The 22654-nt window shown below is 40.1% G+C and overlaps 2 protein-coding genes across 2 annotated transcripts in view; one reads left to right on the top strand and one right to left on the bottom strand.

Moving 5' to 3' along the window:
* Nucleotides 1-11825, top strand: part of LOC122871423 (protein-methionine sulfoxide oxidase mical3a-like) — a 38230-nt gene extending 26405 nt beyond the window's left edge. The window contains exons 25-34 of the mRNA XM_044186525.1: nucleotides 1465-2127; nucleotides 2209-2297; nucleotides 3373-3450; nucleotides 4197-4247; nucleotides 4364-4609; nucleotides 5909-6002; nucleotides 6651-6701; nucleotides 7787-7886; nucleotides 8002-8075; nucleotides 8696-11825. Coding sequence (XP_044042460.1) covers nucleotides 1465-2127; nucleotides 2209-2297; nucleotides 3373-3450; nucleotides 4197-4247; nucleotides 4364-4609; nucleotides 5909-6002; nucleotides 6651-6701; nucleotides 7787-7886; nucleotides 8002-8075; nucleotides 8696-8880 — 1631 coding nt within the window. The 3' untranslated portion in view covers nucleotides 8881-11825. The remainder of the gene's footprint in view (nucleotides 1-1464; nucleotides 2128-2208; nucleotides 2298-3372; nucleotides 3451-4196; nucleotides 4248-4363; nucleotides 4610-5908; nucleotides 6003-6650; nucleotides 6702-7786; nucleotides 7887-8001; nucleotides 8076-8695) is intronic.
* Nucleotides 11826-15185: 3360 nt separating this feature from the next.
* lta4h (leukotriene A4 hydrolase) overlaps nucleotides 15186-22654 on the bottom strand; it is a gene marked incomplete at its 5' end in the record, with an annotated part of 41930 nt that continues 34461 nt past the window's right edge. The window contains 12 exons of the mRNA XM_044186917.1: nucleotides 15186-15515; nucleotides 15636-15740; nucleotides 15824-15906; nucleotides 16037-16132; nucleotides 16225-16279; nucleotides 16368-16438; nucleotides 16911-17014; nucleotides 17101-17245; nucleotides 17396-17507; nucleotides 18083-18153; nucleotides 18246-18269; nucleotides 18430-18570. Of these exons, the coding sequence (XP_044042852.1) occupies nucleotides 15383-15515; nucleotides 15636-15740; nucleotides 15824-15906; nucleotides 16037-16132; nucleotides 16225-16279; nucleotides 16368-16438; nucleotides 16911-17014; nucleotides 17101-17245; nucleotides 17396-17507; nucleotides 18083-18153; nucleotides 18246-18269; nucleotides 18430-18570 (1140 nt within the window). The remainder of the gene's footprint in view (nucleotides 15516-15635; nucleotides 15741-15823; nucleotides 15907-16036; nucleotides 16133-16224; nucleotides 16280-16367; nucleotides 16439-16910; nucleotides 17015-17100; nucleotides 17246-17395; nucleotides 17508-18082; nucleotides 18154-18245; nucleotides 18270-18429; nucleotides 18571-22654) is intronic.

Raw genomic sequence — 22654 nt, 5'->3', positions numbered from 1 at the left:
CCCTGGGACATGGAGTGACACTCGGGCCTGTGGCTCCTGTTAGGGGACGAGACAGGTAGAATCCAAACTAACCAAACTACAGTCATAAAAACATGAAATTTAGATGAACTACACTGCATTAACACACAGCATGAAGTTGCTTTCGAGGCTGTCATGTGATCATTTTAACAATGTGAATATTATTTTAACCAGCTGCTGATCAGCAGTTCGTTTAATACGCTTTGTTTTTTTCATCCTCATGGTCAAAGGAACAAAGTAACACTGACATTAAAGGTTTGATTTTTACTGTGAACACTGGTGGAAAAAGCATCTAAGAACATAACCAATAACTAACATACAGTCAGTGTTACACCCTGGAGGTGTGGAGAAAGATGAGGATGTTTACCAGGCAGGGGGGTTCTAATGAAAGACACTATGCATTATGGGAAATAATCTCATAATCATCTTAATAAGCTACACTTAACTTGACAGTATTCATTATTGCACTATTACTTATTACTTATATTATTACATTGCATTATTATACCGTACATACTTATCAACCTCTAAATCCACTTTGTACTTTACACTTATTTAAATTTTATACTTATATCCACTTTTCTGACCTGTATTATATTTTTTGCTCCGTGCTTCTGTTCCTGTGTGACTGACTGACAGCGAGCTGCTGTAACAAAGAGTTTCCCCTCGAGGATCAATAAAGTATTTCTGATTCTGATTCTGAAATGTAGGCTCGAGTGTTTTTAAAGTCAGGAAATCTCCACCTCTGCAGCTCAGATTTAATCTGTCTCTCACAAGCCCCCATTGTCCCCCCAACACCCCCAAAATAAAACACCTAAAAGAAACATTGGATTGTTGATTGTTATTTAAAGCCCTAAAACTTTATTTATTTTTCTATTGGTTAAAAATAGTCAGATTTAAATATTGTAAATCTATAAAATACCTACTTTGTGTAAGATTTAATCGTAGAATGTAAACTCAGTGCAGGTCTCTAAAACAGAAGACATTATCTCAGTGTCCTCATGGCCTTCCACCTGCACCAGCTGCATTAATTAAAACTGAAATGTTGATGCATCAGTCATAATAAGCAGAGCTGGAATCAGAACTTACCTGAACATTAGATTTCTGTCCAGCTGAGGAGCTTTACCTTTTGCTCAGTCCCACCACGTTCTAACGGCACTGTTAGTGCTTCCTGTTTTACAACCCCCCCGATTGTAAAACAACATATTTATTTTCATATTTTCAAACATTTACAGTCACATGACGGGTTGTTTATTTCTGTTTTCTCTGTTATCTGAATTGGAGCGTTTTCTGTTTGATTTTGTATGTAATTTTGCAATGTGAGGAAAATATTGTGATATTGATTCCAGCCATGTTGCTCAGCACAGACTTCAACTTGTCTGGCAGTATTTTTATAATATTTATAATTTATAATTTATAACACTTCACCCCCCCCCTCCCCCTCAGAGGAGGAGTTTTCTTTCTCCTCCTCAGCAGCAGGAAGTGACATCACACACTGTGACACACCCGTGGAGCCTGACTCCACCTCCAGCCCGCTGCCCTGCTTCCCCTCCTCCGAACCTCCATCTGAGACCCCGCCCTCCACTGCCTCCTTCATCACCACGCCTGACTCCACCCCCGATGACGACGACTCAGTTCTGCCGACGCAGCTCACACCTGTCGTCGTCATGGAAACAGCTGCTCAGAGACACGCGCCCCTACAACCTGCTGGGGGGCGGGGCTCGTTTGATGATATCAGCCCTGAACTTCCACCAAAAAAACCCCTCCTGCTGCAGGAGAGAGGGGCGGAGCGAGAAGAGGAGGGGGGGGCAGAGAAAGAGGAGGCGGAGTCAGAGGGGGTGAGGAGGAGGAGGAGGAGACATAGAGGAGCCCACAGCCTCCCCCCTCGCTTCTTCCTCCCCCCTCTGCAGGGTGGGGGCGGGGCACTCCTCCTCCAGCTGAAGGGGCTCAGAGAGGCTCCGCCCCCTGGACAGGTGGAGATGGAAGGGGGCGGGGCCAGAGCCCTGTGGAGGTTGGTGTTCTCTGGAAACAGGAAGGAGAAGAAGTGGGATGGGATTTTACCTTCAGAGAGGGTGAAGAAGGACGCAGCCAATCAGAGGAGGGCCACAGGTGATGATGTCATAAAGAAACACACATAGACAGAGTGAGGTCACAGTGATGCGGTAATAATTGTACTTCCTGTGTCTTCAGATGTGAGGGGAGGTCTGAGTCTGACAGAAGAGTCGGATCTGGACTCGTCGGCTCTTCTGCAGAGATGTTCGCTGAAACCCAGAAACAACGTAAGACTCAAAAACGCAGCAGCTCTCAACACCATCAACAGTGACTTCATTAACAATAAAGCCACCATAGTTGTGTTAGCACCCGTTTCATACAAAAAGCCAAAGGTTCAAACGGCAGATCCATTAACATGTTGGAGAAAAGGTTTCCACATGTTTGCATCCGACATGTCGGGAGGTCCAGTGGAATCTGCTCCATTTTTATCTCACATAAACCACAGATCAGACTCCCACCTGACACCAGCACTGAAGTCATATATCTTTCCATATATTTGCACACAATGTCAAGACAGTAAACTTTCTATGATGTACATTAGTGATGTATACCAGGAAGATTGAGGAGGAGAGACACTGGATCAAATTTAAGCTCTGTTCCCAACATGTTGTGGATTTCATACAGAACAGTTTGGGGTAGAGAGGCTTCCACTGTTTGATTTACATTTGAAACTGTGACGATCAGGTGATAAATGCACTCTGTGTAGTGTTTAGAGTTATAATGCTTTAGTGAGATTACAGTTTTGTTGTGTTGTTGTTGGTTTCTGTCCAACAAAGACATTTTTAAGAAGGCAAATTAAAGGCCCAGGACACCATTCTCAAAGAGGTCCCCCAGGGAAGAAATACCTTTTGAATCCCAATGTTTGAAACCCTGATCTAAGATATCAAAGATCTAAGATGCCTGGTAAAAAATCAGGGTTAATAAAGATTGGAGTAAGAGTGGATGTTATCCACTGGATACAGGCGGATTTTGTCTTTAGTAGTTCTGTAATCAAGCTGAGCAACAACGTTCAGTCTGTCCTCATTGTTGCCAAATACACTTACTGTCTTGTCTTTATTTAATTGAAGGAAATATAACTGCTTCCAGTTATTTTCTTGCTTTAAGCATCGATAGAGTGAGTCTGAGGGACCAGGGTCGTTTGGTGAGAGAATCCATCAGTGTCGTCTGTGTAGCAGTGATAAACAGTCTTATTGTCATGTATGATTTGACCTGGAGGGAACATGTACAGATTGAATAATAACGGCCCAAGAATTGAACCCTGGGGGACTCCACAGGTTAACTGTCTTGTTCTGATGTTTGTAGCTGCGTTTGGAGCTGTTTGACCTCACGTCTCAAATTCAGAGAGTCACAATAAAAGAGGAGGAGGAGGAGAACCAGGAGGTACCAGCTGTGCTAGATTCAGGAAACTGTGTTCTGTAGACAATTAGTGTTTTAGGTTGTCATGGTGGTTTAAGGTCTGTGATTGTGGCTCAGTTTTAAATTAGTCAAATAGAGACTGAATGATTGTCTTTGTCTGCATTTTTCTGCTGACCCAGAGCTGCAGACTGGAGACTTGGACTCAAATCAGACTTGGACTTGACTGCTGAGACACTTGATGTGTTTTGACCCTGGTGAACTCCCAGAATATTTAGATATCTGATCTCTGCATTGAAAGGATGTCAGTAAATAGTGTCAAAAGCAAAATGCTCAAATATCCTGCAATTTAATAGTAAGTACACAGGAAAGTCTTCCCACTGTTTCGTAAGAATACTTGACGTGGACTTGACTTGTATTGACTTATTAGAGACTTTTCTCCACTGAATTGGAACTAGACTGACTTGGGTTTGTCTGAACTGACTTAAGACACAACTTAGACTTTTCTCAAATGACTTGTTCTTGTCTTAACTGTGACTCAACTTGGACTTGTCTCAACTGACTTACAGTAATCTTGTCTCGACTGACTTGAGATGTACTTAGACTTCTCTCGATCGATTTGAACTTGACTTGGATTTGTTTGACTTAATTTTGTCTCAATTCAGTCAGTACAGGTTTAGATTTGAATCTTTTAGTACCATGTTTGTTGAAACCTGATTTTTAAATCATTCGTTAAACTCCGTTTGACTGTTTTTGACTTTCGTGTCTCTCAGCCTGCGTATGTTCCTCACGCTCTGGCTTTTAAACGAGCGTACGCCATCAAGGTACAGACACATGTTATCATGAAACTGGTTTATGGTGGTCTAATAATCTACAGTCCTGTCAGACTCTTTGGTAGACTTCCTGTAATGTATCAACACTGTTGTTTGTGTTGTTTCAGAGACGCTCTCTGAAGGACAGAGTCCCCCTTCAGGACTCTGAAGGACGGTCCTCTTGTTCCACAGAGGTGGTGGGGGTCCTGGTCCAGCCGAAGGAGCCGTCTAGTCTGAGCGTGAAGGAGACCATGTTCCAGAGGGGACAAGAGGACGAAGTTGAAGACCTGGATGCCAAAATCACCCGAAGAGTTCAGAGAGCTGCGAGAAGAAAGGCCAAACAGGAACAGCTGAAGAGACTCCACAAAGCTCAGGTGAGTTTACCTGAGGACAGAGACAACTGAGACAGGGTTAAAGACCAGGTCCACCAGGGGACAGAGACACATGGAGGAGGTCCAGGTTCAAATCCAGGGCCAGGAGTTATTTTGAATTAAATGATCTTTCTGTTATTTTCCTTGTCTTCGTTCTTGTTTTCGTCATGTTGTGAAATTGTTTTGTCATTGTGTCATCAGTTTTCTGTGATACGTTGTTTTGAAGACTATGAGATCCGGTTGAAAGCTCCGTTAAAACCTGGACCTTGAGTTGAGATTTTACTGTTTCCAAGGTCAAGACTGAAGTTTCTCACTTAAGCTCATCAATACTGAATTAAGTAATTTGATAGCACTTTTGTTTACTCAATATTTTTTTTTGCCTGTGTAACTAATTTATAAAGAGCTGAGTTACACCTTCACTCCAGCAGCAGAGTCAAAGTGACCCTGAACCAGCTAGATGTAGCTTCACCTTTAATCTATTGGGTTTGGTTCAGATGAACTCTGGTGTGTTCGGTTTGCTTGGTTTGTTTGTTTGTTCGCTTAACGTATAAATACCATTCTAGAAATTGACCTTTAACCTTAGTTGGGGCCACCCTTGTTGGTTACCTTCAAAACATGTTTATCTTACTTTCCTGGAACCCCAAGACACATCCGGGAACCTCTTCTTCATTGGGGCGCTGTCCCTTTACGTTACCTCATTACATGTCATTCCTGACCCAGCTCCATAATGTTCCAAACAGATGTGGCCCCAGTCCAATCGATATATTATAGATAAACATACTCTAAACTATAACACATGCAACTTCAACATGGATTGACCGATACTTAACACTGCTTTTAAACCATCAGCGATCGTATATATATCCATGCTAATCATTTGGTCACCATGACCATAACCCACGAGTACAGGACTTTAGTTAAAGTTAAAACAGAGGTGTGTTCAGTTTAAGTCCCTCTCTGTGTATTTTATTAATTCCTCATTGTAAACTGAAATGTAGCGACCACACAGTTACTGTCCTGCTGTAATATTACAGCTTCTGCATGTTTGTTCATGATACATGAGCTTCAGTTTGATCACCACATATTTCTCTGTGGCTCCAGAGGAGATCAGTAAACTCATCAGGTTCATTAAAGTGTCAGTCAGAATCTGATTTCCCCACATGGGTCCTCGTGATGCTCTGATGATGCAGGATGACATCACCAAAACTGTCCAATCAGTGTCAAAAGTCAGTGTAAACATGAACCGGACCAGAAACTACAGGTGAGGCAGGTGAGACTCTATTCTCTGACTGTTTGTTTCAGATGATCCAGAGACAGCTGCAGCAGGTGGAGGAGAAACAGAGACAGCTGGAGGAGAGAGGAGTGATGGTGGAGAAAGCTCTGAGAGGAGAAGCAGGTACACACACACACACACACACACATATATATAAACACATATACAGTACACTGTGTGTCTGTGAGTTACACACCTGCACACTCTATATAAAAAGATCTAGATTATAAAGTCGGGGTCCCACAGGGGTCCATATTGGGCCCACTGCTGTTTAGTTGATACGTCAGTTATGTCCCTGGTGTTACCTGTCAGGTGTATGCTGATGACAATGGCAGGCTGCATTACAGCTGTCAGATAGCTAAATAATACTTGTCTACATCTTAATGTAAAAAATAAACTGGATGTATGTTTTTTACACAAAGGACAGATTTTGGTGTCAAACCTTCAGGTAGAGCTCAAATATTTGGGAATCATAGTTGATTCACAACTGTAATTAAAAAACAAGTAAAGAAAGTAAGTAAAATGTCACTTTAACAGAAATTCAATGATGTGAGGTATTGATTGATTAGTTGATCTCAGATGTGTAAACCTTGGGTTTGTTGAGATAGTTGAGATAATTTATGTAGAAAACTACCAGCAGGTAAACTAGAGCTGTCAGTACAGGTGACTGCATCATGTGACCAATCAGCCTTTTGTTTCTGAGCATGTAAATTAAAAAAGTAAATGAAAGTAAAGAATGATTTGACTGAACACTGACTGTATTTCTGTCAGATTATTGGGGAGACGACAACAATGGCCAAGACGTCGAGCTTCACCTGGGAGGTTAGTTCATCTAGTAGTAATAGTTCACTAGTATACTAATATAATAATAATAATAATAATAATAATAATAAGAATAATAATAATAATAATATATAATAGTATAATGAATGGACTGAATGATGGACATTTAAATTTCACTATATATATATCAATAAAATCATAATATACAATTTTTATTATAATGCTTATAATAAATATTATAAAGAGTTATCGTAGAAAAGGTTTCAGTCGTAGTCGTCTGGACACTGTTTTCAGAATCAAGACGTTTCGGCTCCCATCTGGAAGTCATTCTCAATTGTGAAAAAATGGGACGGGAACTAGAAATTTAAGCTACTCTGTGTTACATAAGCCCCGCCCTCAGGAAGGACCTAATTGTTTCCATGATGGCCCAGTAATCAGTAATCAGGCCTATTGTTTTCTGGCTGCACCTCCCTCATCACTGTTACGTACCTGATTAGCATGTGATTGGCTTGACCACGGTGGTAATACACTGTGGTACTCTTTGGGCAGATTGAATCTCAGACCACCATTTCTGTTCAAAGAGGGGTTTTCTTTTTTCACAAAAATGGCTTCTTTGACTCCTCTTTCAAACCAACTCTTCTCTCTACTGAGAATCTTCACCTCGCTGTCTTCAAATGTGCAGTTTGTAGCTTTTAGATGCAAACGCACGGCGCTCTGTAATCCTGAGTTAGCGTGTCGTCTGTGCTGATAAAGTCTTTTGTGAAGTGGCTGTTTGGTCTCACCTATGTACCGTTCTTTGCAGTTTTCCTCACTGCACTGAATGGAGTAAACTACATTGCTCTGTTTTTGTGTGGGCATCTTGTCCTTAGGGTAAACGAGTTTCTGTCTTAAAGTGGACGAATGAGGGACTACACTGTCATACTATACTATATATTTATACCATTTATACTACACTGGCACCATTTAGTGGTACTACTGTACTAAACTATTTTAAATTATACTATTCCATACTATACTACACATACTGACCTCCACTAGACATACTTATTATAGTATACTGCAGTGTACTATAATATACTATACTATGTATATACTGGATAGCCAGCCTGTCTCTCTCCCTGTAGGACTAGGGAAACTGGATAATCCAGCTCTGATGCAGCAGTGGTTCCAGTTGGTCCAGCAGAAGAACGCTCTGGTTCGATATGAATCTGAACTCATGATATTGTGAGTATCTGACCTTTAAAATTCTCCTGGATGTGGTCCATTCAGCAGGTTCGGGTTTATCGGGATGATTCAGGACTCCCTGGATCCGGTTTTCAGAGTCTCTGCTGTGTTTCAGTGCTCGGGAGTTGGAGTTGGAGGACCGTCAGAGTCGACTGCAGCAGGAGCTCAGAGAGCGGATGGCTGTGGACGGTAACATCACACTCAGTTACTGTTTCTGTTTAAACCATCAAACTGTCATCAGAAGAAAAACATCATTAAACACAAATGAAACCCACGATGCTGTAACCGTGGAAACATCAGAGTAAGATCCGCTGGGTGGCGGCATGCCGCTCAGAATGGAAACTTTTAATGGAGATTTATAAAAGTAAGAAAAGATGTCTAACTGTTCAAACTGAATTTAGTTTTTTAGATTCTAACTTTTATTTGAATGACATTTGATCACTTTATTTCAACATATAACAGGATCTGCTGCACAGATAAAAAGTGAAATCCATACCAACATCACAGTTATAAACAGGTTTACAGAGATGGAGGCTTCTTGACTTCCTCCTACAACCTGGATTCATCTATCCATTATTTAGGATTGTGAGGTTTTGAGGAGGTCCAAGGTGTTGATGAAGACCACCTGTGTTTTGCACACGGATCTATAATATTTCCATCTGACGGGATGATGCAGACAAAAAACACATGGAGTCTGTGGTTTGAATATTTCACTAGACATTAAAAATATGTAATATTTAGTGAAATAGTATAGTGAATATTAACCCTGTGTCCTTTCTGTGCGTCCGGCCTGTCCTGGTTGTGTGCAGACCACCTGAAGGAGGACTGGGAGCTGGTGGAGGAACGTCTGATCCTGGAGGAGATGTTGGAGGTGGTGGAGCAGAGAGACTCTCTGGTGTCTCTGCTGGAGGAACAAAGACTGCAGGAACGACAGGAAGACCAGGACCTGGAGGAGGTCATGATGACCCGAGGACTAGGACTCAGCTGGACCTGAACCTGGAAGGGTCTCTGCAGGACCTGACCTGGTCTGCAGTGATGACTACAAGCCTGACTTTATCAATGCAAAGACTGATATCAAAACCATTTAATGTTACTGTGATTCCATTTAAGCCAGAAAAACCTTTCCAACAGCTGTTCTGTGAGTTTTTGGACCAGATCTAAAGTGGACTCGTGGAAACCCCAAACCACACATTCATAAATGTTAGCTAATAAACTACAATAGCTTCCTCCATTTTGGACTCTCCGGCTCTCCGTCCACTGAAAGCTCAGCTCTGTCAGGACGGCTTGTTATTGGCCTCCATAACTGTATAATTGCAGCTGGTGCGTGAACTCGGCACATCTCTTTAAAATTCAAACATTGCAGTCTCAGGTACGAGGAAGGCCTCGTGTATCTGCCTTCATCAGTCAACAGCAGACCGTTATCAGGACCACAATGTGACGCTTTGTTCTCATGATCAGTGAAAAACTCCAACAATGTCGAGTATTTATGTGATCACGAGCCACAAAGCTCTCAGTGAAGATCCATTTAGGAGGGAATGGGTTAAAAAGGCCTGTTTCATTATATCATCATTAACATCACAAGTATAAACCAGAATTTAAAAAGTTTGAATAGTTTTCTTTTGTCTGAATAAAACAAAATTATGTTTATGATGGTCAGCATATCCAACAGCCACCAGGGGCGCTGCTCTGCTACTGTCAGTCACCTCCATTGGAACGAATGACTCGTCTGTTAATCCAACAACACATTACGTTGTGTACATGGCGTTAGCTGCAGAGCTAATGAAGCTGCCGAGCTAACCTTTAACATGCTATGTAGCTGGAAACATGCTAGTGCTAGCCAGCCACAACAGCCTGCCAAATTAGCTAGTACACGTGACAAAGTGCTGACTGGCAGTTAGGGGAGCGTATATATGCTCCTCAGCTCAATATCCTCTGAACGCGACACATTAAGGAGACCTTTCAAAGGGTTTTATGTTCTCAGCAATGTTTTTTTCGTAGGTCAGATGTTCAGTGTGTGTTTCCCTGGGTCAATATGTTGAAATCACCCACCTACAGTTTATAGCCTACTGATGTAATACTCCTTGAAACCTACGCCCTCACATTTGCGAGGAAGACTGTTTCCTTGACTTTAGACATTGATATCTCCACAGTGGCTTAACTGATTTTTACCGTCAAACTGCATTAGAAACGTCCACCGTTTGTTCTTTTGCAGTTTGAACTGCGAACATAGCCCTTACTTATACTACTGACATTTTATCTTACTATTCATCACGGGAGTGGAATCATTCTTCTGTGGGGAGTGGGATGGGACAGGAGTGAAAATCCACTCCTGTGTCACCCTCTATATAGGACCCTGGGAACATAGGACCCTGGGAACATAGCACTCTGGGAACATAGGACTCTGGGAACATAGGACTCTGGGAACATAAGACTCTGGGAACATAAGACTCTGGGAACATAGGACCCTGGGAACATAGGACTCTGGGAACATAGGACTCTGGGAACATAGGACTCTGGGAACATAAGACTCTGGGGACATAGCACTCTGGGAACATAGCACTCTGGGAACATAGGACCCTGGGAACATAGGACTCTGGGAACATAAGACTCTGGGAACATAGGACCCTGGGAACATAGGACTCTGGGAACATAAGACTCTGGGGACATAGCACTCTGGGAACATAGGACTCTGGGAACATAGGACCCCGGGAACATAGCACTCTGGGAACATAGCACTCTGGGAACATAGGTCCCTGGGAACATAGCACTCTGGGAACATAGGACTCTGGGAACATAGGACCCCGGGAACATAGCACTCTGGGAACATAAGACTCTGGGGACATAGCACTCTGGGAACATAGGACTCTGGGAACATAGGACTCTGGGAACATAGGACCCTGGGAACATAGGACCCTGGGAACATAGGACTCTGGGAACATAGCACTCTGGGAACATAGCACTCTGGGAACATAGGACTCTGGGAACATAGGACTCTGGGAACATAAGACTCTGGGAACATAGGACCCTGGGAACATAGGACTCTGGGAACATAGGACTCTGGGAACATAGGACTCTGGGAACATAAGACTCTGGGGACATAGCACTCTGGGAACATAGCACTCTGGGAACATAGGACCCTGGGAACATAGGACTCTGGGAACATAAGACTCTGGGGACATAGCACTCTGGGAACATAGGACTCTGGGAACATAGGACCCCGGGAACATAGCACTCTGGGAACATAGCACTCTGGGAACATAGGACTCTGGGAACATAGGACTCTGGGAACATAGGACCCCGGGAACATAGCACTCTGGGAACATAAGACTCTGGGGACATAGCACTCTGGGAACATAGGACTCTGGGAACATAGGACCCCGGGAACATAGGACTCTGGGAACATAGGACTCTGGGAACATAGCACTCTGGGAACATAGGACTCTGGGAACATAGGACCCTGGGAACATAGGACCCTGGGAACATAGGACCCTGGGAACATAGGACTCTGGGAACATAGGGATGAGCCCCCAGTTAGCGCTACGTCACCGTGTACAGTATCTCTATATCAGTAGCTGTGTGTGGTGACCAGGCTTTAGTCCGCCCCTTAGCTGATGGGGATGCTGATGATATTGTGCTGATGTTTAATGAAAGAATGAAATGTTCAGTATTAAATAGAGATTCAGTGTTCAGCAGGTTATTAAAGTCATTTTGATTATTGTGCCATCATCATCAGCTGTTGATCAGTTCAACCAAACTTCACCCGTCTGCCTTATTTCACCTGATCATCTGATCAATAAGTGTAATTAATCCTGTTCAAAGTCATGTGACTGTGATGAGCTGATGGTTATAAATGTAACTTTAACTGCACTGAACAACAAACAGCCTTTTAACTACAATCTGACTTTATACCTTCTTGAATAATAAATGATTTACATCTGATTTCTGGTTATTGTGTTTTATACAGCTGAACAATATTTCTGTTGGACCAGTTTTGTGTCTGATACGTTACGTCCACCTGTGACTGAATCATGGACTACTTTGCTCTAAACTGTAGAGAAAAAGTCAAAACATAATATGTGTTGTGTCGAGAAACAAACAGGTTTGTATGTGATGTATCTGCGACAGGATAACCGTAACCCGTCCCGTCTGCAGGGTTAGGGTTAGCCTGCGTGAAGAGGTTTACAACACATTGAATGCTTATATGCTGTTTCACAGCTGAGACGTGTTGTAGTTTTACTGTTATTTGTGTCAGTTACAGAGACTGTGGATGAAGAAGGTCACCCGAGGGCGAGCTGAGCGTTACGTCAGTGAGCTGTCACGTCGTCATAGTCCAGTTCACAGGTAAGGCTTTTTTTTATTGGACAGTTTCTCATGTGCAAACATCATGGCTTTAAGATCTTTGCATTAGACCGACAGGATCAGCTGCATAAAAAAAGACAAATCAAAACAGACAAGAGATTGAAATTAAATTTAAAAAAATATATATATATATATATATATATATATATATATATATATATATATATATATATATATATATATTTAAAGGGCTAGGGCTTTTTGTAAATCATATTCTTCTGTTATGCTAAAAAGTTCCTTTGCGTTTTTATTTTTCATGACTTTAAAGGGAAAGTTCACCCCAAAATCAAAAATACATATTTTCCGTCTTACCTGCAGCGCTGTTTATCATCGAGACTGTTTTGGAGATATCGGCCGTAGAGATGTCTGCATGTTTGAATATAATGGGACTGTATGGCTTGTGGAGCTCAAAGTGCCAAAAAAAATACATCTGAAAAACTAGTTCCTACATGAAACTGCTCACAACAAGGTCTGAGGATTATCTTGAGTAACCGGGTCATGATTTCTGAAAAGAGACGCTGCTGTTGAGTTTTTCAGATGTATTTGTTTGGCACTCTGGGCTCCACGAGCACTACAGGTAAGAGGAAAAATATGTATTGCTTTTGCTTTGGGAGTAACACGTGAATAGTTCTTTTCAAGAGATTTGCAAAATTGATTTTCTGTAAGATACTATAGGGTATGAGATGTTATTAAACATACTCCCAATCATTTTGTTTTGGATTTTGACTTCATTAATGTCACAGCCTCCAACTACAAGCTGTGGGAGACGAGGGGTGATCACTGATAGAAGAATTTCAGATTCCTTTAACTAAACATATAATAGAGTTGGGATGGCTTTAGTTATAAATATGTTACGATTGACAATTAAATCATCTCCAAGGCAGAAATTCTCATATGACATGATTCTGCACCCAGTCCCTGTTATACAAAGGTTTGTTTTTTAATGCATCTATTATTCCATATTAGTGTGTTATGTGGGTGAAACTGTGATTGTATAAGAGTTTCCGATATAAAAGGACCTGCTGGTGAAAAAGGTATAATTTAATCGGGAGATTTTGAATAGTGAAATCACATTTAAGGAAAAATTCTATTATATACAATATTTCTCTGGGAATATGATACCAAAAGTATTAAAATACTTTAATATGTTGTGATTTTTTAGATCAATAAGAGTGACTGTTATCGACGTGCCAAGATAATTAACAAGTTAATAACTGTAGGAATGATTAGATGTGTTCACAGTTAGGTTTCAAACATCATTTTTTATAATCAAACAGAAACTGGTGATGTCGTCATCATCAGGTGAGCCTGTCGCAGGTGAGTGAAGTTAAACAAACCGTCACTTTATGTATTTATTAAGTCTTAATGTAAACATATAAACACTAATGTATATAATATATATATATGTACATGTAAAGTAATCACAGACTAAAACGTAACCTTCATTAAAGCTCCGGCGTGGAACGTTCAGGAGCAGCTGGCGGCAGAAATATAATATTCATAAATATGTTTTCATCAGTGTTTAATCACCTGAAAATAAGAATCGCTGTGTTTTCGTGTAATCAGCCTTTATATCTGCAGAGGGAGCGGGTCTCCTTCCACGGAGGCCGCCATGTTGTACCGCCATGTTTCTACAGGAGCCCAGAGCAGACAAACCAAACACCGGCTCTACAGAGGGCTGTTGGCGAGTTTCGCTTCACCGTAGTTTCTGCTGCATGCTGGGAAGGGGAGGGCGAGGCGAGCGGCGTTCACATGGCTGCAAACTGCAGTTTCACCACTAGAGGCCGCTAAATCCTCCACACCGGGCCTTTAACTAATTTAGTTTTAATTAGTTTGCTCTGAAATATTAATTTGAACAAAGGAATTTTGTAAAATGATGATAAATCATGTTTCTCAGCCAGAGTGCAGAGTTTTAACTCAGTTTCCAGTGATGTTAAAGCTGCTGTTATACAATCCTCCTCCTCCTCCTCGTTCTTCTTCTTTAACGTGCGTCTGTGCCGTAATTCTTCCTGTTGGTTCATTGGATGGTGAAACTCAGCCGAGACTGAAGTAATTATTGATCCATCACTGATGACAGAAACGGGAACATTAACCACAGCGAGGCTGTTAGTTTCCTCCGGCTGTAAGTGACAGTTTACTGAAAGTAACTGGTTTTAATAAAACATCATTCTGGTTCAGACAGAAACCGGTTTCACTCTGGATCAGGACGTCAGGTCTTCACATGTTTAGAGTTGGCACCTGAACTTTCTAACAAGGCTACTGAATCAAAACTTCACATTTTCATGTTCAACACTTAATCTGCACACGTTATCAGCTGTTTGTCGTTGAGGATCAGCTGTTTCAGGTTCAACAGCTGTCTTTTGATTATTAACTCCTGTGAATGTGTTTTTGTCAACAGCTCACCTGCAGACTGAAGCGGCCACAGGTGAGTATGAGAACTGACACGTCCTTTTTAATGAATGTGGGTTTTAGAAACCTGTCAGTTTAAATTTAGAGCTAAAAACGTACACAAGTGATGTTTTATCAGCTGATGCGAGTATTTTAAGATCTGGTAGAAGTTTATTTATCCAGAAGGAACCTGTTGTGCAGAAGTTGCAGTACAAAGTAGGACAGAGTGCAGATATGAGTTTAAATCTGACAACTCGTAGGCCGAGAAAGTGATAACGATATCAGATTTAGTATTTCTTCACCTCGTTATAATCCTAGCGACGCAGAGAAGCTTTAAAACTGCATTTAGACCTTTATCTTGAAATATCGTAAAACCAAGAAAATATAAATAATTTAAAAAATGACTTTTTTGTCAGTTTTTCAGGACTCTAGTCAGGATTATAGTCCTGATCGTCATGTATTTACATTCATCATCATTAGTTTTATAGGTGTTTGTTTTTCAGCAGGTTTCATGTGTTAAACCAGAGATTAACTTATTAAACAGCAGCAGAGTTTCATTCAGACAGACTTTATTTCTTTATGAAATCATTTCTCTCCATCTTCATCTGCCCTGACATGAAACATTTGAACAGACAAACAAAATGTATCAAATTATTGATAACAGATTAGACGAAAGATTATCTGATTATTTGTTGTTGCTGATGCTGTCATTGTGTGCATTTATACTGGCTGCAGGCCGGTTTCTGCCGTTACAGACTGGTGGCGGCGTCCACCTTCAGGTCTTTGGCGACCAGTCCGGAGGTGACCGAGTGCATCTCTGCTCTGTGAGCCAGAAACACTCGAAGTGCTTCATCACGATACTTTTCAAAGTTAAACACCTCTCTGAAGAGAAAATACAGAAACAAACAGAACCTGAAGTCAAACATTAAATACAAACTCACAAGTTGTTAGAAAATCCTCAACACGTAACTGAAAAGTAAAGTGAAGCGAGAGTACAATTACCTGAAGAGCGGTCTCGTGAACTTCATCCTGCCCTGCTCTGTCGCCATCTTCAGCGCCATGGGAACCACTTCCTCCCACCTGGACCGAACACACAACCTCAGCCACCTGGAGGGAGAACAGCCAATCATCAGGAGGCTTCCAGGTAGGAGGACGGGCTTAAAATGAAGGACACGATGTGGGAATCTTACCTGAAGCGGATCTCTGCGTTCATACAGGCGTTGAGATCATAAACCTCCTGCATCTTCTTCACATGAGTCAGAGGAAGAGGATCCTGAAGGAACAAGGAAGTGAAGTGTTGGTGAAGTGAACTGCTGGTGAAGTGAACTGCTGGTGAAGTGAACTGCTGGTGAAGTGAACTGCTGGTGAAGTGAAGTGGACTGTGGTAAGCTGAAGTGGTTTACCTCATGAAGCAGGAGGGACAGGAACTCGATGAGCTGGTGGGATGACAGCGTCTTCACATCGGACTCGTTAAAACTGCTCAGGTCCTGGTCTTTGGCCTGAAGGGGGGCAGAGGACGGAGGTTTGACTCTGAACATAAAAACAACAACAACAACAACAACAACAGGCCCATGTGAGGTCCAGGTCTTACCTTGACCCACCTCTGGCTCAGAGCAATGCAAGCGTCGGCCAGCGTGGTGTCGTACCTGAAACGCAATGATGAAACAACATCAGAACAAACTGGTTTAACGAAGGACTGGTAGACCTGATGGAGGCCTGACAGGATCCACTCACTGAGGTTTGACTGGAGGCATCCCAGGAGTGAACATCCAGGCGTTCCAGTCCACCTTGTTCAGGATGTCCACCTGAGAGACAAAAACACAGCTCAGAGTTACCTACAGACCTGCTGCAGGACGTTAAGAACGACTAAACCTGAAAAACCTTCTGCTTCACCTCCTGGTTGAGCCAAAACAAGACTTGGTGTTGTACAAAAACACTCCGCTGATGGAAAGAGCAGGGCTTGGTATCAAAAGGTCCTTAGTAACATTATAATGAATTTCAGTGAGGTGTTTGGCTTTTAATGGAAAACGCAGAATTCCCTTTTTACTCTCTGATAAGCAAATTTCGTATGTTGTCACATTTGTTTTCTGTTTCCCCGTGGCGAGGTTTTTGCAAATGTATCAAAAATTTTAAAAAGCCGGAAAACAAATGTGGACGCTCTCGTCTTTTGGTCTGGATGGTGTTCAGATGCTGCGTCGGCTGTCCTCCACCACGACTCTCAGGATAAAACCAGCAAGTGTCCCTCCCCATGCTCATTAAAGTACAGGTGTTCCTCACCTTGTCTTTGAAGTAGGTGAACAGGTAGTTCTTCCAGTCGTCAGTAGTGACGCTGCTGTAGGCAAACAGCTGGATGTACGACTTCACAAAACCCATGAACACCTCTGAAGAAGACAAACACACCAACAGGTGAATAAATACTTTCAGGGTCAGAGTCTTTGTGATGTGTCCAGGTGTGTCCAGGTGTTACCTGGGCCTCCCATCAGCTCCTCCAGGTGGTACAGCAGAGCAAAGCCTTTCTCGTAGGGCACAGAGGAGAAGGCGTCGTCGGGGTTGACGTCCTGCAGGCTGGGGACCAGGTTAGTCAGAGGGTTGTTGGCTCCAAAGGTGTTCACCTGAGTGATGACCCCGACAGGTAAGAAACACCAGAAGAAGAAACAAAAAAACGGTTTAGTTACATTTTGAACTTATTAATCTAAATACAGACATTAAAAATCAAAATCAGAGGAGAAACACGTGACCCCAGACGGGGTTCGGGTTCTCACCGAGTCCTGCAGGTCCTTCCAGCCCCCTATGGCTTTAAACTGTCTGAACTGTTCGCTGTCCATACGCCTGCCAATCATCCTCTCCAGGTACACCGTGTGACCTTCGTTCAACCTGAAGACAACAACAACAGGAAGCAGCTTCAGTTCTCCTCTTCCTGCTCAAATCACGTGATCACATGATTGATCTGTTAATGAAACAAACTGTTCAAATCATTTAAGTTTTCCACTATTTAATAAATCTACAAATATGAAAGAAAAAATCTTCAAACATCCATCAACAGTTTTCTTTCTTGAGATTTAATTTCTCTAAATCAAGAAACATGTGACAAGTCAGAGGAAGAGATGTAACATCTTTTTAATTATTATTATTCAGAGACATTGATTTAGTGAAAACATGAAGGATTTCTGAAAACGTTGAAAAAGATGCATAAATGTTCTCTATTTTTATATCATTTTAGAAAATATCTTTTGAGTTCTTCTGCATCTTTACTAGAGTCACATCAAGTGTAGGAATGAAAATTGTTTTCTGTTGCATTAATAGGATTCAGTATTTTCTTCTAAAGTCAAGTCTTTTTTTAACCAAATATTTAATTAAAAGGCAAAAGAAGAAACCAGATGATCCCATCAAAATCTCTGACTGTTCTTTTAAAATAATAAATCATGAGTTTTTTAAAGATGTATGTTCACCAGAAGTGTTCCCAGGTCTTATTGGTCACCAGATTACCGGTCCAGCTGTGGGAGATCTCATGAGCGATCACCTGACAGGAACAACAACATGTGACCGTAATGAACATTTCTAAACACACAGTAACACCTGAACAGGTGAAGAGTGGAAGTGATTTCTACTCACGTTTGACAGAGATTTGTCTCCTGCCTGTAAAGAAACAGACTCACAGTAAACAGCTGATCAACAGTCACATGATGCTGTTTTCACAGGTCAGGTGACGTGTGAGGACTTCACTAATAATCTTATAAAAATCAGCATTAGGATTTTCTTATGTATATACAGTATGTGTATGTTAGTGTATATATACCAGCAAGGTGGGTGTAGCGAAGGTCAGACAGGGGTTCTCCATGCCTCCGTAGGGGAAAGATGGAGGAAGAACCAGAATGTCGTACTGACCCCAAACATACGGTCCTGCCAGGTCCTCAGCTGTCTTCAACATGGTCTCTGTCTGACAGATGCACAAACATTTACAGTAATTAAACTTCCGTGTCTTCGTGTATTATCTGAGCTGTCTGAGTACAGACTCATGGTTTAAACAGTGAAACCATTTGTAAGAAAGGAGAACTCCATCAGAGCTGTCGCTATAATTTGGTTTACATACATACATACACAAACATATATAAATACATACATACGTATGTACGGACATATGTATGTATCATTTCAATTTATTTATTTATATGGCGCAAATTCATAACAGAAGTTATCTCATTGCACTTTTCCTTTAGAACAGGTAAGACCGTACTCTTTATTATATTAAATACATACATAAATTCATTCATTATAAAGAGAACAGTCTAGACCTGCTGTATAGGAAAAGTGCAATGAGAACTTTTGTTACGAGTTGGCACTATATAAATTTCATTTTATGTATGTACGTATGTATAGACATGTATGTACGTACGTACGTATGTATATGTATGTGTGGAACATATGTATGTATGTACGTGTCGACATGTATGTATGTATGTATGTATGTATGTATGAATGTGTGGACATGTGTGTATGTACGTATGTATGGACATATGTATGTGTGTATGTATGTATGGACATATGTATGTATGTATGTATGTATGGACATATGTATGTATGTATGTATGTATGGACATATGTATGTATGTATGTATGTATGGACATATATATGTATGTATGTATGTATGGACATGTATGTATGTATGTATGTGTGGACATGTATGTATGTATGTATGTGTGGACATGTATGTATGTATGTATGTATGTGTGGACATGTATGTATGTATGTATAGACATGTATGTATGTATGTATAGACATGTATGTATGTATGTATAGACATGTATGTATGTATAAACATGTATGTATGTATGTATGTATGTATGTATGTATGTATGTGTGGAGATATGTATGTATGTATGGAGATATGTATGTATGTATGGAGATATGTATGTATGTATGGACATATGTATGTATGTATGGACATATGTATGTATGTATGGACGTATGTATGTATGTGTGGACATATGTACGTGTCGACGTATGTATGTATGTGTGGACATGTATGTATGTATGTATGTATGTATGTGTGGACATGTATGTATGTATGTATGTATGTGTGGACATGTATGTATGTATGTATGAATGTGTGGACATGTATGTATGTATGTATGAATGTGTGAACACGTATGTATGTATGTATGTATAGACATGTATGTATGTATGTATGTATGTATGTATGTATGTATGTATGTATGAACGTGAGGACATGTATGTATGTATGTATGTATGTGTGGACATGTATGGACATGTATATATGTATGTATGTATGTGTGGACATGTATGTATGTATGTATGTGTGGACATGTATGTATGTATGTATGTGTGGACATGTATGTATGTATGTATGTGTGGACATGTATGTATGTATGTGTGAACATGTATGTATGTATAGACATGTATGTATGTATATACATGTAAAGACATGTATGTATGTATGTATGTATGTATGTATGTATGTGTGGACATGTATGTATGTATGTATGTGGGTATGTATGTGTGGACATGTATGTATGTATGTGTGGACATGTATGTATTGTATATATGTATGAATGTGTGGACACGTATGTATGTATGTATGTATAGACATGTATGTATGTATGTATGTATGTATGAACGCGTGGACATGTATGTATGTATATATGAATGTGTGGACACGTATGTATGTATGTATGTATAGACATGTATGTATGTATGTATGTATGTATGAACGTGTGGACATGTATGGACATGTATATATGAATGTATGTATGAATGTGTGGACATGTATGTATGTATGTATGGACATGTATGTATGTATGTATGGACATGTATGTATGTATGTATGTATGAATGTGTGGACATGTATGTATGTATGTATGTATGAATGTGTGGACATGTATGTATGTATGTATGTATGTGTGGACATGTATGTATGTATGTATGTGTGGACATGTATGTATGTATGTATGTATGTATGTATAGACATGTATGTATGTATGTATGTATGAACGTGTGGACATGTATGTATGTATGTATGTATGTGTGGACATGTATGGACATGTATATATGTATGTATGTATGTATGTGTGGACATGTATGTATGTATGTATGTGTGGACATGTATGTATGTAGGTATGTGTGGAGATGTATGGATGGAGACGTATGTATGTATGTATGTATGTATGTATGTATGTATGTATGTATGTATGTATGTATAGACATGTATGTATGTATGTATGTATGTATGTGTGGACATGTATGTATGTATAGACATGTATGTATGTATATACATGTATAGACATGTATGTATGTATGTATGTATGTGTGGACATGTATGTATGTATGTATGTATGTATGTGGGTATGTATGTGTGGACATGTATGTATGTATGTGTGGACATGTATGTATGTATGGATGAATGTGTGGACATGTATGTATGTATATATGAATGTGTGGACACGTATGTATGTATGTATGTATGTATAGACATGTATGTATGTATGTATGTATGTATGAACGTGTGGACATGTATGGACATGTATATATGTATGTATGTATGAATGTGTGGACATGTATGTATGTATGGACATGTATGTATGTATGGACATGTATGTATGTATGGACATGTATGTATGTATGTATGTATGGAGACGTATGTATGTATGTATGTATGTATGGAGACGTATGTATGTATGTATGGAGACGTATGTATGTTTGTATGTATGTATGTATAGACATGTATGTATGTATAGACATGTATGTATGTATGTATAGACATGTATGTATGTATGTATGTATGTATGTATGTGTGGACATGTATGTATGTATAGACATGTATGTATGTATATACATGTATAGACATGTATGTATGTATGTATGTATGTGTGGACATGTATGTATGTATGTATGTATGTATGTGGGTATGTATGTGTGGACATGTATGTATGTATGTGTGGACATGTATGTATGTATGGATGAATGTGTGGACATGTATGTATGTATATATGAATGTGTGGACACGTATGTATGTATGTATGTATGTATAGACATGTATGTATGTATGTATGTATGTATGAACGTGTGGACATGTATGGACATGTATATATGTATGTATGTATGAATGTGTGGACATGTATGTATGTATGTATGTATGTATGTATGTATGTATGTATGTATGGACATGTATGTATGTATGGACATGTATGTATGTATGGACATGTATGTATGTATGTATGTATGTATGGAGACGTATGTATGTATGTATGTATGGAGACGTATGTATGTATGTATGTATGGAGACGTATGTATGTATGTATGGAGACGTATGTATGTATGTATGGAGACGTATGTATGTATGTATGTATGTATGTATAGACATGTATGTATGTATGTATAGACATGTAAGTATGTATGTATGTATGTATAGACATGTATGTATGTGTGGACATGTATGTATGTATATACATGTATAGACATGTATGTATGTATATACAAGTATAGACATGTATGTATGTATGTATGTGTGGACATGTATGTATGTATGTATGTATGTATGTGGGTATGTATGTGTGGACATGTATGTATGTATTTGTGGACATGTATGTATGTATGTGTGGACATGTATGTATTGTATATATGTATGAATGTGTGGACATGTATGTATGTATGTATGTGTGGACATGTATGTATGTATGTATGAATGTGTGGACATGTATGTATGTATGTATGAATGTGTGGACATGTATGTATGTATGTATGTATGTATGTATGAATGTGTGGACATGTATGTATGTATGTATGAATGTGTGGACATGTATGTATGTATGTATGAATGTGTGGACATGTATGTATGTATAGACATGTATGTATGTATGTATGAATGTGTGGACATGTATGTATGTATGTATGTATGTATGTATAGACATGTATGTATGTATGTATGTATGTATGTATAGACATGTATGTATGTGTGGACATGTATGTACGTATAGACATGTATAGACATGTATGTATGTATATA

This window comes from Siniperca chuatsi, linkage group LG23 (genome assembly GCF_020085105.1).
Source record: "Siniperca chuatsi isolate FFG_IHB_CAS linkage group LG23, ASM2008510v1, whole genome shotgun sequence".
Lineage (NCBI taxonomy): Eukaryota > Metazoa > Chordata > Actinopteri > Centrarchiformes > Sinipercidae > Siniperca > Siniperca chuatsi.
This window is presented reverse-complemented; position numbering and strand designations above follow the sequence as displayed.